The sequence below is a fragment of the Tenrec ecaudatus genome, chromosome 3 (genome assembly GCF_050624435.1).
Source record: "Tenrec ecaudatus isolate mTenEca1 chromosome 3, mTenEca1.hap1, whole genome shotgun sequence".
Taxonomy (NCBI): domain Eukaryota; kingdom Metazoa; phylum Chordata; class Mammalia; order Afrosoricida; family Tenrecidae; genus Tenrec; species Tenrec ecaudatus.
The window spans coordinates 16,000,736-16,017,080 of record NC_134532.1 but is presented as its reverse complement, the minus strand read 5'-3'; the positions used below and the strand labels follow the sequence as shown (position 1 = coordinate 16,017,080).

Below are 16,345 nucleotides of genomic sequence, written 5' to 3'. Positions count from 1 at the left end.
AGTGTATGCTATGTAGATACTATATCAAGAAAACTACTTTAAAAAAGAAACAAAGTTGACCAGTGGTTACAATGGGTGAAGGAGAAAGGGTTGTTCCTTTTTTTTTAAAGGGGTGTTCCTTATGGGACATTTAATTTATATTAATGGTGGTGAGATAACTTGGAAAAGGATATCAATAATGATTTTAAAACATGAAGCATATAATCAAATACACTGATTTATACATATAATGGTTGTTGAATTGGGGGATTTTTTTATTGTGTATATTTTTCCAGATTAAAATTTTAATTACATAAATAGCAATGAATACAAGGAAGAAGAAATTTTTTGAAGCTATAGTGATGATGACATAGTGTATGATTTTTCTTGATATGGTTGAATTGTATTTTAATGTGCATGAAATTACAATAAACCGGTCTTTTTTAAAAAGAACCAGAAGGTCATCTATCACACAGACTTTCAGTTTAGGGTTTTGATTAACAGGCTATGGCTCATGGCCCAGTGCCTGTCTTTGTAAATAACATTTTATTAGCATTTAGATATGCCCACCTCTACTGTCTGCTATTGTTTTCCTATGCACTCAGTAGAGTTGAGTGGTTTTCTCCAACACTATATTAAAAATGGAATGCTAAATTACGTGACCTTAGTAACATTAAAAATAACAAAACCATCATAGTTTGAGAGAGAGAGAGTTGCCCTTGAGAAGAAAAGGGCTTATGAGGGAGGGGGAAGCGGGAAGGGAGGGGAAAAAAGAAGACTTGATGCAAAGGGCTTAAGTGGAAAGCAAATGCTTTGAAAATGATTAGGACAAAGAATGTACAGATTGCTTTATACAATTGATGTGTGTATATGTATGGATTGTGATAAGAGTTGTATGAGTCCCTAATGTTGAAAAAAAAAGAAGAAGAAAAAGAAGACGACCAAGGTCTGATCTTCAGATGTCTTGGATGACGTTTAAACCGTATAAAAGTTAGCCTGAAACTTTTAGTTTGAAGTTTCTTGTGTTAAAGTGAATAGTTTCTCCCATGAGCCCAACCTTTAGATAACACTTGTTTGATTGCAGCACATTCCATTAAGATGTAAATAATAAGCAAAATAAATTTTCTTCTCTTCCCTTGATGGTGGCTATGGTAGCACTGCCCAAAAGCATCCAGACCTCTCTCTCCTGAGTCTAAACAGAACAACATAACTGAAAGGCTAGGAATACCTTCATAAAACTCTTCACCTAACTAGCAACAGCCAAACAAGTGTGAAAGCACGTCCAGAACCACTTCTCTTTGCTTTGTTTAAGCGTGAAGTTTTCAATCTGAAGAGGAAGACCTTACACATGTGTAGCTGAAAATACTGATAAAAACCTTTTGCAGGAAGGGAATGAACAACAAGGGAATGTGATGGACATTACATATAGTTAACTGCATATGGGAGCCTGACTATATTTTCACAAACCTTGACAATAATCCACCAGTCTATAGGAGTTAGCTCATTATCAATTCCCTAGGGAAAACACAGTGTATAAAACAATATGCTGATATGTATGGTCATATTGAACATGTCCATCTATCCACAAAAAGTTATGAGTCACACAAAAGAGGAAGAAAAGGGTCATAATGTATGAAACAGCAAAGGTGAGACTCCCACTGGACATAGAGATGGGCACTATAAAGTAAAATATGAAACTCAAACTAAGTAGAATAAGGAAATAAGGAAAATGTCATTACATGTGTTATAAATAGTATGATAAGGACACAAAGAAGATGACCTAATTTTAAAAAGTAGGAATTTATTTTTTGGAGACAATTATAATATCAAAATAAAGAACAATTCTAGACAATAATGTAAAATATGTTCAAGGAAAACAAAGGATACACAGACATAAATATAATGGAGCAGAGTGCAGCTCAGACCCCTTTCTTCACCAGGAGTTCTGGAGTCACACTGCCTTCTCCCCGCCTCCTTTCACAGTGATGCATGTCAATGGCCTGGGCAGCAATGGAGCTCAGCATTCAATAAATTTAACTATTAAAGGGGTCTTGTGTACTCAAGACATCAGAGTAGTAACATAGTCTGTACTCTCCACTCCATAGTATATGGACTCATCGCTGATTAAAAGGATCTACAGACGGAACAGGTGAGGCATAACGTCTATGAGTTTTAAAAATCCTGGTCCAACTCCTGTAGTTACACCTGGAGACAGTGAGGCAGGTGCTGAGATAAAGCATTCAAAAAAGCTTCATCTTTCAGTCTTCGAACTATTCACCTATGAGAGCTCCCCCCGAGAAGAGGAAGAAAGTGAAATATTCTCAGGAATGTGGTCCATGATTCCCAGTTGTATTATCCAGAGTGAGTAAGACCTAAATTTAAATAAATACATTATGAGACTATCTGATGGATTATGTGGAGATTGCATGTGAGTGGTACCTTTGTAATAAAGTTAAAAAGGGGTTCATCTGGGGTGGGAATGTTGACTTTCCTCAGAGAACACAGTCCTGTCCATGACTTCTCCATTCATCAAGACCAAAGTCCAGTTTTTCCAGGCCACAGAAAATGATGTGGAAGATGGTTGAGGAGGTAGACAGGTCTTAGGATTGAGGATGACTTTCTTTTTTTTAATTAGGGGCTCATACAACTCTTATCACAATCTATACATACATCAATTGTATAAAGCACATCTGTACATCTTTTCCCTAACCATTTTCTTTTTTTACATTTTATTAGGGGCTCATACAACTCTTATCACAATCCACACATATACATACATCAATTGTATAAAGCACATCCGTACATTCTTTGACCTAACCACTCTCAAAGCATTTGCTCTCCACTTAAGCCCTCTGCATCTAAAATGTGTCAGACACACATTTTCTGCATTAGATCATGGGAACATTATTAGATATTCAAAAATTGGAAAATCAGCTAACTCTAGCAATCTTACTGATTTCAGCCAAAAGTGGTTCCAATCCAATGTTTTCTGTAAATAGGAATGGCTTTTGTGAGTCGCTAAAAAGGAAGAACGTTTCTTTGACAACTACACTGCTATGTCTCCTCAAGAGCCATTCTAGTGTGGAAAGAGCACCTGTCACCCTAAATCAGTTTACCTTAGACATGGAAGTAGCAGATCAGCCTGTGGGACCACGAGGCGTCAAAGGGATCAGGTATCAAAGAACAAAAAATCATATAATCGTAAATGAGGGTGCATGCAAAGTGGAGACTCAAAGCCCATCTGTAGGCAACTGGACACTCCCTTATTGAAGGGTTGCAGAGAGATGAGCCAGTCACGGTGCAGGGTAGCAACGATGAAACTTATAACTTTTCTTCTAGTTATGAAATGCTTCCTCCCTCCTCTATCATGATACCAATTCTACCTTATAAATCTGGCTAGACCAGAGATGTCCACAGGTACAGATAGGAACCTGAACACAGGGAATCCAGAACAGATGAACCCTTCAGGACCAGTGGTGAGTGTGGTGATACCTGGAGGGTGGAGAGAAGGCAGGGTAGAAAGGGGGAACCAATTAAAAGAATCTACATATAACCTCCTCCTTGGGGAATTGACAACAGAAAAGTTGGTGAAGGGAGATGTTGGACAGTGTAAGATATGACAAAGTAACATAAATTATGAAAGGTTCATGAGGGACGAGGGAGTGGGGAGGGAGGGCAAAAATGAGCTGATACCAGGGCCTCAAGTAGAAAGCAAATGTTTTGAGAATCACAATGGCAACTAATGTACAAATGTGCTTGACACACTGGATGGATGTATGGGGGATTGTGATAAGAATTGTACGAGCCCCCAACAAAATGATTTTTAAAAAAGCCTTGTCTCTTAACTTCCAATGAGAATTCTGGATGTCCTGCTTCTGCAACAGGTCTTTTTGAAGATATTATTATTATCATTATTTGTTTTAAGAGGGACAACACTAACTTCCCTTCTATCTCTTCATTCAGGAACATATCACTTAACCTGCTCGTTGTTTTTTATCCATCTTAACATACAGCTTGGTGGCACTTTTGAAGACATCACAGAAGACCACATTTTATTTAGTCTACTAATCCAGAGACCAAAAATCTGGGATGATTTCCAAGATCAGCCCCTTCAAATGCCTTGTGAATAACTGCCAGCCTGCCTTTAGGAGAACACAAGTAGGTGATGATACTGGTATTATATACATTGAGTTTGTGTTCAGTTAAACTAGTAAAATTCAGAACCATGAAAGGGAGGAAATCATGTGCTTCAATATTCTCAATCTCTCTTCAATTCTTACTTGTCTGATTCATAGGCAATCCTTTTATGAATATCCTGTGTGAGAACTTTGTATGAATTTTTGTAAACATAAGTTTTCCAGGATATAAGTATCAATGGTGTTGGTTTCAGCATATTTGTTAGTCTGGGTAGACTAGAGAAACAAATTCATAGACACTCATGTGTATAAGAAAAAAAACTTTATATACAAGAGCAATTGGGTATTAAGAAAACATCCCCACTCACTCTCTCTCTCCTCACTAACTCACTCTCTCCTCACTCACTCCTCACTAGCTCACTCACTCTCTCCTCACTCACTCACTCACTCTCTCCTCACTCACTCACTCACTCTCTCCTCACTAACTCACTCACTCTTCTCACTCACTCCTCACTCACTCTCTCCTCACTAACACACAAAAAAATAAAAAATAAATAAATGAATAAAAAGAAAACATCCCAGCCCAGTCCAGATCAAGTCCATACGCCCAACATTAGTCCAGATGTGCAATACTAGTCCATAAATTCCTTGTTACACTCACACAGGCAAACAATGATGGATGCAGGAAGATCACAGGCCAATGGGTGGAAAGTCTTGTGAATCCAGTGGCAGAAGCACCTCAGTGCTGGCAGGGGTCTCCCCATGGCTCCTACAATTCCCAGGGCTCTGGCTCCATCAGCCTTTCCCCATGTGGCTTGTCAAAAGAGATGTCTAGCGGGGGTGGGAGGGGAATGTCCCACCCCGGCGGGTCGCACCATCCACCCCCAGTGAGCTATTTGTCTCCTTAGCGCCTCCAAAGAGGTCATCAAGCTGCTACCTGATTGACAGGCTAACCTCCACCCCTTTCACTCTTAAGTATGTGCTTCTTGTTTTTGTTTTGGGGGTTAGGTAAGTTCATTCATTTCCAACTCATAACAACCCTATACGCAAAAGAACAAACCAACGTACAATATTGAGTCATCTTCATTATGGTTCATAACTCTGAGCCCATTATTGAAGCTATTGTCATTCCGTTTCCTCATGGGCCTTACTCTATTTGACTGCCTCTACTTTGCCTAGTATGATACCCTTTTCCAAGGACTGGGCTCTCTTGATATGATGTTCAAAAATGTGAGATGAAGTACCATCATCCTTGTTTCTAAGGAATATTCTGGATATACTACATCATGAAAGATTTGTTTGTTCCTTTGGCCAAACCACTAGCATTAAGTCAGTGCTGACTCATAGCGACCGCCCTGCGGGTTTCCAAGACTGTAACGGTTTACAGGAATAGAAAGTCCAGTGTTTCTCCAGAGGAGCTTCTGCTGCTGGTGGTTCATCAGTTAACCTTTACTCTGCAATCCACATGATTGGTTCCTTTGAGAGTCCATGGTAATTCCAGTATTCCTCAATAGCACCACAATTCACATGCAATGATTCTTCACTCTTCTTTATTCAATGCCCAACTTTCACAAGCACATGAAGCAATTGAAAATACCATCACATGAGTTAAACTTGGTATGAAGGCGTATGGCGTAAGTTTCAGTAAAGACATGGTTACCCAATTTAACAATATTTTTGGTGATTTGGATGTTGTCTGACGACCCCACAACATTTCATTGTTTAAATATAGACTAACGTAGGATGTCATGAATCAGAAGAGATATGGCCCTGGTGTGTGGTGGATATTTTCATTAGCTATTTACATAGTCATTTTATCCTCCTTTCTGTCTGTATGTTTGTTTCTCTCTCTGTGTGTGTGTTATCTGTGTCTACTTATCACTGGGAATAAAAATGTCCTCAATCTGTGGCTGCATATAGCTCCCAGAACAGACTACACTCTTGTGTGGATTAAGAGAACTCTGCAGCAGATAAAGTGAAGACTTCAGAAGAAATCTTGGTTACCCTAAAGGCACTACTAGCAGCATTCTTTGAGTGGGAGGAGCAGACTCAGGGGCCTCACTTTATCCTGTTCACCTTGATGTACAAATGCACCTCCAACGTGCAAATACCTCTTTGGCAGCCACATGAAGCTACAGCACATGTACATTTAAATTCAAAATCCTCATCATTCTGAAGAGCATTTTGGGGTGTCATAAATCTTATCCATATGAACATGAAGCATGTGTGGGTTTTCCTTTCTGGTGGCAACTCTGGGAGGTGAGTGCTTCAGGAATTCCTACATGAAGTCTGGGGATGCAGCATTTGAGCACATGACTCTTTTTCTCTTCTTCGCCAGGTGCCCTGGCTCAGGTGCAGCTACAAGAGTCAGGCCCAGGAGTGGTGAAGCCCTCACAGACCTTGTATCTCACCTGTGCTGTCTCTGGATTCTCTTTAACTAGCTATTACGTGCACTGGATTGCCAGGCTCCAGGAAAGGGCCTGGGGTAAGTTGAGGTAATAACATGATGGGAAAATATACTACAATCCATCTCTCCAGTCACGAGTCAGCATCACCAAGGGCATTTCCAAGAGCCAAGTTATTTAAAACAGGTCTGTGAATCCTGAGAACACAGCCATGTAGTGTGCTAGAGACACAGTAATGGGAAGTCAGTTTGAGCCCAGACACAAACCTCCCTGCAACGGGCCATGAATATGCACGAGAGAGGAATAAGGGATGCTTTCCTCTCAGAAGCTGTGGGTTCCCCCACATTTTCAGCACATCTCTAGGGATTGTCATGTATACCCTCTGGGGAATCTTCATGTATGTGAGTGTCTTCTTTTCATTGGGATGGGCTTTGTCTATCTTTGACCATGTATATAACAGAGTTCACACTTAGATGTCTTGATGAGATATGTCTGCAATTGACTGTACTAACTAGAGTTATTTGTTGTCAAAGCCAGAGACATTCCAAAACACCAAACACCACCACAAAGTCCATGCCAACTCACAGTGATGCCATTGTGAGTTTCTGAGACTATAACTGTTTACAGGAGTAAAAAGCCCTTTCTTCCAGGGGACATCTGGTTGTTTTAAACTGTTTATGTGCAGATCTCTGCCCAAAGCATAACTACTTTACACAAGTGGGATCCTTAAAGAAACCTTAATACAGGAAAAATTTCTGTCTCAGATTTTCTCTAGACAATCAGATGTATTCATACATGTTTCCACATGTATATTTATATAATAATTTTAACTTACAGTGACCTGGATAATATTGCATGTGTTGATATTATTAGGTACGCTTGAGTTGGCATCAACTCAGAGATCCTATGTAGAACAGGATGAAATGCTGCCCGGACGTGCACTATCCTAACAATCATTCCTCTGTTTGGACTGATCATTGCAGCCTTCGTGATAGTTGAAAGTCTCTCTCACTTTCATTGACATTTTACTTTACCAAGCACAAGACCATTCTCTGGGGACTAGTTCCTCATGACGACATGACCAAATAAGTGCAATGAAGTCTTACTCGAATGCTTCCAAGAAATATTCAAGATGTTGGACAACGGAAAAGTGGGTGAAGGGAGATGTCAGACAGTGTAAGATATGACAAAATAATAATTTATAAATTATCAAGGATTCATGATGGAGGGGCGGCGAGGGATGGAGGGAGAAAATGAGGAGCTGATAACAAGGGCCCAAGTAGAAAGCAAATCTTTTGAGGATGATGGCAACAAATGTACAAATGTGCTTCAGACAATGTATGTGTGTACGAGCCTCCAATGAAATGATTTAAAAAATATTCAAGATGTGCTTATTTCAAAACAGACCTGCTTGTTCTTCAGGCTGCCCATGATATATTTAACGGTATTCCCTAATACCATAACCCAGATGCATCAATTCTTCTTTGATATTTCTTACAGGGTTTGGGCCATTATGGGAGTCGCTCTTAGTTTTCACAACTGCGGCAGCTGTTTCTGGCACGACAGACAGTGTCCGGGGTGCTTCTAAAGTCATACAATGCGTAAGGCAGCACCATGCAATAAACACTCAGGAGCAGAAAATAGCAATAGTGCTGACATGGAAGAAATCTATGTAATGCCTAAACTTGGGGCAACAAGAAGATAAACATTCATTGACAGAAATAAAGGTCAATGCATGTAAGTTATACTTAAGTGAACCTGAACCACAACATTAGGTGGCACAATGATTAAATGCTCAAATTTTAGCCAAAAGGGTGGCAGTTCAATTTGTTAAAATTGATTCAATTTGATTCAGTTTGTTAAAGATATGATTACTTTCTCCCATGAGTATTACGGAAAAGAAAATCCTTTTCAGCCAGTTCTCTTTCATGGAGCGTCTAACCACCATCCTGAACCCAAACAACCTTGGAGCGTCTAACCACCATCCTGAACCCAAACAACCTTGGACGCTTAAAGTTGTTCTATAAATGTTGACCAGACATTTTCAACCACCAATTAGTTAAGACACAGTGAGCTTCAACGTATGGGCAATGATCAAGACAGTGTATTCTGTTACAAATTTCCCTTTGTTAGGTGTGTTTCCCACATAAAACATCTCCCCTTTCCCCTGGCATTGTTACTCAACCTGAGAAGAATCTTGTGTGCTTTGATTTGTTTTGATGTTGTTAATGCCAAAGTCCATTCCAATTCTAAGTGATTCAATGTGCAACAGAACAAAATAATGCCTCCTGAACCCATTGTTACACCACCGTGCCAATCCATCTCATGATGTAGCTTCTTCATTGATCCCCTACTTTATCATGAGGATGTCTTTCTCAAGGGACTGGGATCATGATAACGTTGCATGAAACAGTCTCACTATCCTTGATTCTAAGGAACTCTGGCTGCATTTCACTCAAACATTTCTTTTATTGAAAGGTTGTCCCACGGTATTTTCATCATTATTTTTAAAAATCATAAGTCAAAGTTCATCATTTTATGGCTTTCCTTATTCAAATTCATATAATAATATTAAAAAGTATGACTTGGCTTCTATAAGTGACATTTTCGGAAACCCTGTAATATGGGCTTGTTGGTGCTGAGATATAAAGGGCTATGGTGGTGCTGTGGGATAAGATTTGATTGCTCACCACAAGGTCAGGGATTCATACCAGCTAACGGTTCCCTGAGTAAGATGACGTTTATTCCTGTAAATAATTACAGTCAGAGAAAGACTAATGAGCAGTTCTAATTAGTCTTCTAAGGTTCCCATGACTCAGAAGAGATGCAATCACAGTGGGTTTGTTTTTGGAGGAAGAGCTTGTTCGTTTCCTAGCTCGGCTGCTTGCTTTATTGGTTTTCCCTCAGTGCAGAAGAATGTTTGGTGTGTTCATAGTTCTCAGATCCCACAAAGAATAAATTAGTGCATTAATTAGTGGATGCATATGTTCAAATCAAACCATAATGCTGCACTGGAACTCATAATTTTCTAATTGCAAATAATGGAATCTAAGGAGCTTACTAATTCAAGGCATGCCTGTGGGTCACATCACTCCCATCTCTGTCATCCAACTTGTTTCAACAACCAGCTCTGGAGACACTTCTTGTGGAGCTTACTAATTCAAGGCATACTTGTGGGTCACGTCACTGTGATCCAACTTGATCCACTCTGTGATCCATCTCTGTGATCCAACTTGTTTCAACAACCAGCTCTGGAGAGATTTTGTTGTGGAGCTGTGGTGCCTGTGCATTAGCACACTGTTCATAGTCCCCACCTCTTATACCAGCCAGGATCACTCCTCGGCAAATGCCTGCTGTGGTTTCATACTTAATGAGACCACCACCATCACCGCCCTGCAATTCGGATTCCAGAGCCTTCTGACTCAGGGAGCCTTTGATACAGAGATGTCTGCCTCCTTTCTCTTCCTCCGCCTGATGGTGCTGGGTCTCCCTTCGGGTCAGTGGCAGGGAGATGCAGTGGGTCACAGCAGATTCAAAGGCCCATGGGTCCTTTAATGCATGTTCTGACCTTGTTTATCCTGGGTCTATTTGATTGTTTATCCTGGGTCTATTTGATGAGAAATTTCCATGTCCTTAAAGAAAGATGAAGGGATCTTGTTCAGAATTGCATTGTAATTATAGATCGCTTAGAGCAGTGTTTCTCAACCTACCTAATGCCGTGAACCTTTAACACAGTTTATGTCATCTTTCTTGCTACTTCATAACTGTAATTTTGCTACTGCTATGAATCAGGAGAACCCTGTGAAAGGGTCATTCAAACCCCAAATGGGTTGTGACCCACAAGTTGAGAACCACTGTTGTAGACCATATTAACCTAAATAATTTTATTTCATAATTTTAATTTGAATGAAAATCAATAAAATTTTATATAGCTTTCACTTTCTTTATCTCATGACTTTCAGGAGACACTCCCAGGGACCATGTTGTGCAGAATCTCAGTCCAAAAGAGAGATCCATGTTGTAGGTCAAGGCCCTGGCCCTCAACCCTGTCTGCATTCCTATCTTACAGCCAGGACAGCATGCCAGACTTAAGGCAAAGCCATCTTTGAAGAAAGGCTCCATTCATCTGTTGAGCTTTTCAAGCGGGCACTAGATAAGATCTGGAAGGGGATCTCCTCCTCCATGCCATCTCTTAGTCATAGAGTCAGAAAAACAAAACAATAACAAAGTATTTGGAATTTTAACCTACAAAGTTTTATTCTTGTTTGCCAATTAACAGAACACAACTCCAGCCAATTGGATTGTATTTTCCTTTGAATCATATTTTCTACAATCATTTCCACATTTCAGAATATTGGGAGGTTTAGTGCCCCTTGAGGATGACTGACCAAATCCAAGTCCATGCAGTGTTTGTGACTATTGTATGCGGGTTTACAGGGAATCAGAACTGACTACAGGACCCCTAGCTATTACACAGCATCATCAAAACAAGACCTGCTATGTTTGAGGCTAGCATTGCAGTCACTGTATCAATGCATCTCCTTGAGGACTTTACAGAAGGAAAGGTCTTCTCCATGCTTATTTCAGTCAGCACAGGACATCTTCAGATTATCAGACTGCAGTCTGAGGACATTGCCACCTGTGACTATGTAAGAAACAGTGAAAACTCATATCCAGAAAATGCCAGAATCCCAGGACAGAGGGAATGACTTTGACAATTGGTTTGCTGTCCTTCTTTGACTCAAATTACACAATTAGGCCACAAACACAGTCACTGAATATAAAGAACTCTATAACATCTCAATAAGAAAATAAGACCCAATAAAAATGGGAAGATATGAACAGATTGTTCACCAAAATGAAGTATAAATGATTAACAAACATAAAAAATACTCATGATCACCAGCCTTCAGGAAGATGCAAATTCAAACCACAGTGAGCTAGCACATAACTGCTATAATGTCATCCCAAACCAAAGAATCAAAACAACAAATGCTGGAGAGAATCTGGAGGGATTGGATTTCATACATACTGCTGGTGGACTTTTAAACACATACGGCCACTGAGGAAATCAATGTGGCACTACTTAAAAACAAACAGAATTTGAAATCCCATATGATCCAGTAATATCACGAGTAGGCATCATGGAATTCATAGACAGATAAATATATTTTAAAAAGCAACAACAACGTTAAACAGAGATAAACCTCAATCCAAAAGAGGAATATTAAAAACTACAATAGATTTAAAATGGTCAAAAAGGATCTCAAAGGATAAAGGGATAGATATTAACTTAACTGCATCTGCAATAATCCACCTTCCAAAGAATTCTGCATGAGAACAAGGCTATTCACATTCCTGCTCTATGGTCACAGTATTTCTCCAGTTAACCTAGTTAACATGGGTCAAAGAGAGATCAAATGTAAAATCAGATATTGGTCTTGATATCAATGTACATATGCACACATGATGAGTCTATCAGGCTTTTCCAGTTTCTGTATTCATGATTTCCTGCAGGATATACATTGCAGTCATACAATGAAAGTAGAGACATTTTGTCCAGTCCTTTTCTGTCCAATTAGTGCATCAGTTTATCCAATGGAATTTGGGGAACATAAAAGAAAATATAATTGGATACTGGAGGCAGTGCCAGTCACTGAATGCCTATAAACTGCCACATTCCCTGTATTCATGATTTATCTGTTGTGCAAATCCTCTATTGTCACATGATTCCATTTGGGCTAAAGGCCAGCCAACTTGAACTACATTGGTTAAAATCCTAATGTAGTTTACGGACACACTGAGAGAAACCAAAGAGGGTATTTGCAAAGTCAATATATTGTCAGAGCTTTCCTTCTGCATGAGTTCACTGGTATGTGATGCCACATGACTTCCTGTGGAGTTTCCCATCTTGACTTAATTTAAGGCTTGTCAATTTTGTGTATTTATGTCAAGAAAATTTAGAAACACAGGTAAAAGTTTGTTAAAGTTTGTTACATTACAGCTATATGGTAACTGTCCTACATAAAATCACTGATGAGGCTTGAGCTCTTCATTTTTTTAATGATTTAAAACATTACAGAGTAAATTGGATTTCAATTCAATTCATACATTGGCTGTATTCCCCGAGATATATCGGCCTTCTTCCCACTTCAGCCCTCCCTTAGTTTTTATATTATTCATCCTTCTTTCCTGTTCCTTCTTGTTCCACAGTTTTAATCCATAAACAACTGCTGTTCTTTTGATTTTGTACAGTTCATCTTCCAGGGAGTGTATGTTATTCGTTGATGTTATTCTTCCCCTCCAAGCCTATACATTGCTTGGCTGAAAGCTGAAGCAGAGGTGTGAGTACAGGTCCAAGAGTGAACGGCCACTAAAGGTCATAATCTGCAGATTCCAAGTCTCCTTCAGACCTGTAAGCCGGATCTATTTTATGATTTTGGTTTTGTTCCACTTTCTTCTCCCACTTGACTCAGGGACCCTCTTTTGTGATCCCTTTCAGAGTAAGCAGTGGAAACTGAGCACCATCTAGTTCTGGTTTCAGGGTTGTGGAGGCTGAGGTTTGTTGTGGTCTATTAATCTTCTGGATTAATTGTTCACATACATCAAGGAGCATGCAGGTGAGGCAGGATCAAGTGGAATCTGGGTGGGCACTCTACTGCTTGGTATAGCTGTGATCCAGAAACACCAGGTTCAGCTTTCTTGGCACTGAAAGCTGGAAGAGCAATGAGGTACCCATGTACCCTGTGGAAGTGCGGAAGATCCTCTCCCTATACTGGTGGGTCATGTCAGTAGAGGGACAGCAATGCAGAACATGGGTCCTCATAAGATTTGTCACAATTGTCTGTTCCCATGCTTGGCCCAGGCCAAACTCTAACACATCTTCCACGGTTTTGAAAGCTTTGTCACACTAATTCCAGTGAAAGTTTTTCTTTTTTGGGAATTTTGTCACGTTTAACGAGTTCTGACTTTCACATATAAGATTTTCCACATTTAATTCATGCAAAGGACTTTTTTCCTTTGTGAAATCTCTGATGTGGTGTAAGGCATCACATCTGGCTGAAAGCTTTAACACACTCACCACATACATGGGGTTTTTCTCCTGTGAATTTGTAGATGAGTTTTGAGATTTCCTTTATGAATGAAGCTTTTGCCTCATTCACTACATACTTGGGGTTTCTCTGCAGTATGAGTTCGCTGATGAACAGTGAGAGAAGTCATCCACATAAAAGCTTTTCCACATTGACGACATACATAGAGTTTCTCTACACTATGAGTTCGCTGATGAGCAGTGAGAGCACACTTCTGGCTAAAGCCTTTGCCACAGTCACCACATACATGGGGTTTCTCTCCAGTATGAGTTCGCTGATGATCAGTGAGAAAAGACATCGTGATAAAGCCTTTGCCACAGTCACCACATACATGGGGTTTCTCTCCAGTATGAGTTCGCTGGTGAACAGTGAGATCACCCTTTCTGAGAAAGGCTTTTCCACATTAACCACATATATGGGGTTTCTCTCCAGTATGCGTGCACTGATGAACAGTGAGATCATCCTTCCTGAGAAAGGCTTTTCCACATTCACCACATACATGGGGTTTCTCTCCAGTATGAGTTCGCTGATGAACAGTGAGATCAACCTTCCTGAGAAAGGCTTTTCCACATTCACCACATACATGGGGTTTCTCTCTAGTATGAGTTTTCTGATGAGCAGTGAGACCATCCTTTCTGTGAAAGGCTTTTCCACATTGACTGCACACATGTGCTTTATCTCCAGTATGAATTTTCTGATGAACAGTGAGAGCACTCTTCTGGCTAAAGCTTTTGCCACAGTCACCACATACATGGGGTTTCTCTCCAGTATGAGTTCGCTGATGAACAGTGAGAGCACTCTTCTGGCTAAAGCCTTTGCCACAGTCACCACATACATGGGGTTTCTCTCCAGTATGAGTTCGCTGGTGAACAGTGAGAGCACCCTTTCTGAGAAAGGCTTTTCCACATTCACCACATACATGGGGTTTCTCTCCAGTATGAGTGCACTGATGAACAGTGAGATCATCCTTCCTGAGAAAGGCTTTTCCACATTCACCACATACATGGGGTTTCTCTCCAGTATGAGTTCGCTGATGAACAGTGAGATCATCCTTCCTGAGAAAGGCTTTTCCACATTCACCACATACATGGGGTTTCTCTCTAGTGTGAGTTTTCTGATGAGCAGTGAGACCATCCTTTCTGTGAAAGGCTTTTCCACATTGACCGCACACATGTGCTTTATCTCCAGTATGAATTTTCTGATGAACAGTGAGAGCACTCTTCTGGCTAAAGCCTTTGCCACAGTCACCACATACATGGGGTTTCTCTCCAGTATGAGTTCGCTGATGAACAGTGCGAGCACTCTTCTGGCTAAAGCCTTTGCCACAGTCACCACATACATGGGGTTTCTCTCCAGTATGAGTTCGCTGGTGAACAGTGAGAGCACCCTTTCTGAGAAAGGCTTTTCCACATTCACCACATACATGGGGTTTCTCTCCAGTATGAGTGCACTGATGAACAGTGAGATCATCCTTCCTGAGAAAGGCTTTTCCACATTCACCACATACATGGGGTTTCTCTCCAGTATGAGTTCGCTGATGAACAGTTAGACCATCCTTCCTGAGAAAGGCTTTTCCACATTCACCACATACATAGGGTTTCTCTCCAGTATGAGTTCGCTGATGAACAGTGAGATCATCCTTCCTGAGAAAGGCTTTTCCACATTCACCACATACATGGGGTTTCTCTCCAGTATGAGTTCGCTGATGAACAGTGAGACTATCCTTCCTGAGAAAGGCTTTTCCACATTCACCACATACATAGGGTTTCTCTCCAGTATGAGTTCGCTGATGAACAGTGAGATCATCCTTCCTGAGAAAGGCTTTTCCACATTCACCACATACATGGGGTTTCTCTCCAGTATGAGTTTTCTGATGAGCAGTGAGACCATCCTTTCTGAGAAAGGCTTTTCCACATTGACCGCACACACGTGCTTTATCTCCAGTATGAGTTTTCTGATGAACAGTGAGAGCACTCTTCTGGCTAAAGCCTTTGCCACAGTCACCACATACATGGGGTTTCTCTCCAGTATGAGTTTGCTGGTGAACAGTGAGAAAAGACTTCGTGATAAAGCCTTTGCCACATTCACCACATACATGGGGTTTCTCTCCAGTGTGAGTTCGCTGATGAACAGTGAGAACAGTCTTCGTGATGAAGGCTTTTCCACATTCACCACATACATGGGGTTTCTCTCCAGTATGAGTTTTCTGATGAACAGTGAGAGCAGTCTTTGTGATAAAGGCTTTTCCACATTCACCACATACATGGGGTTTCTCTCCAGTATGAGTTCGCTGATGAACAGTAAGTGTACTCTTCCTGATAAAAGCTTTTCCACATTCACCACATACATGGGGTTTCTCTCCAGTATGAGTTTGCTGATGAACAGTGAGATCATTCCTCCTGGTGAAGCCTTTCCCACATTCACTGAATATATAGGACATTCCTGACACATGAGGTTCCTGATGTCCCTTGAGGTATGATACACTGTGAAAAGTTTTCCCACATTGTAAGGATTTTCCTAGCTTTTGTCCTTCATGACTTTTTTGATAATGTTCATTGAGTTGGAACACTTTCTTGAATTTTTGCCCACACTGACTGCATTCATAGGTCTTATCTAGTACATCAATAATCTGGTGTTCATAGAGCACAGAGTCCTCGATGAAGGCTGTTCCACATTTATCGCCTGTGTGTGGTTTCTCAATTTCATCAGACTCCTGAAACTGAATGCATTGTGA

General features: G+C 40.5%; 1 protein-coding gene across 1 annotated transcript; it reads right to left on the bottom strand.

Annotated features, from left to right (window-relative positions):
* Positions 1-14,014: 14,014 nt before the first annotated feature.
* Positions 14,015-16,051, bottom strand: LOC142443147 (uncharacterized). Its single transcript, XM_075544699.1, has one exon. It carries the CDS (start codon positions 16,049-16,051, stop codon positions 14,015-14,017), a length of 2,037 nt encoding a protein of 678 aa, XP_075400814.1.
* Positions 16,052-16,345: the final 294 nt, after the last annotated feature.

Coding starts and splice junctions, on each gene's coding strand:
- LOC142443147 (XM_075544699.1), bottom strand. CDS start 16,051: ATGTCCTATATATTCAGTGAATGTGGGAAAGGCTTCACCAGGAGGAAT.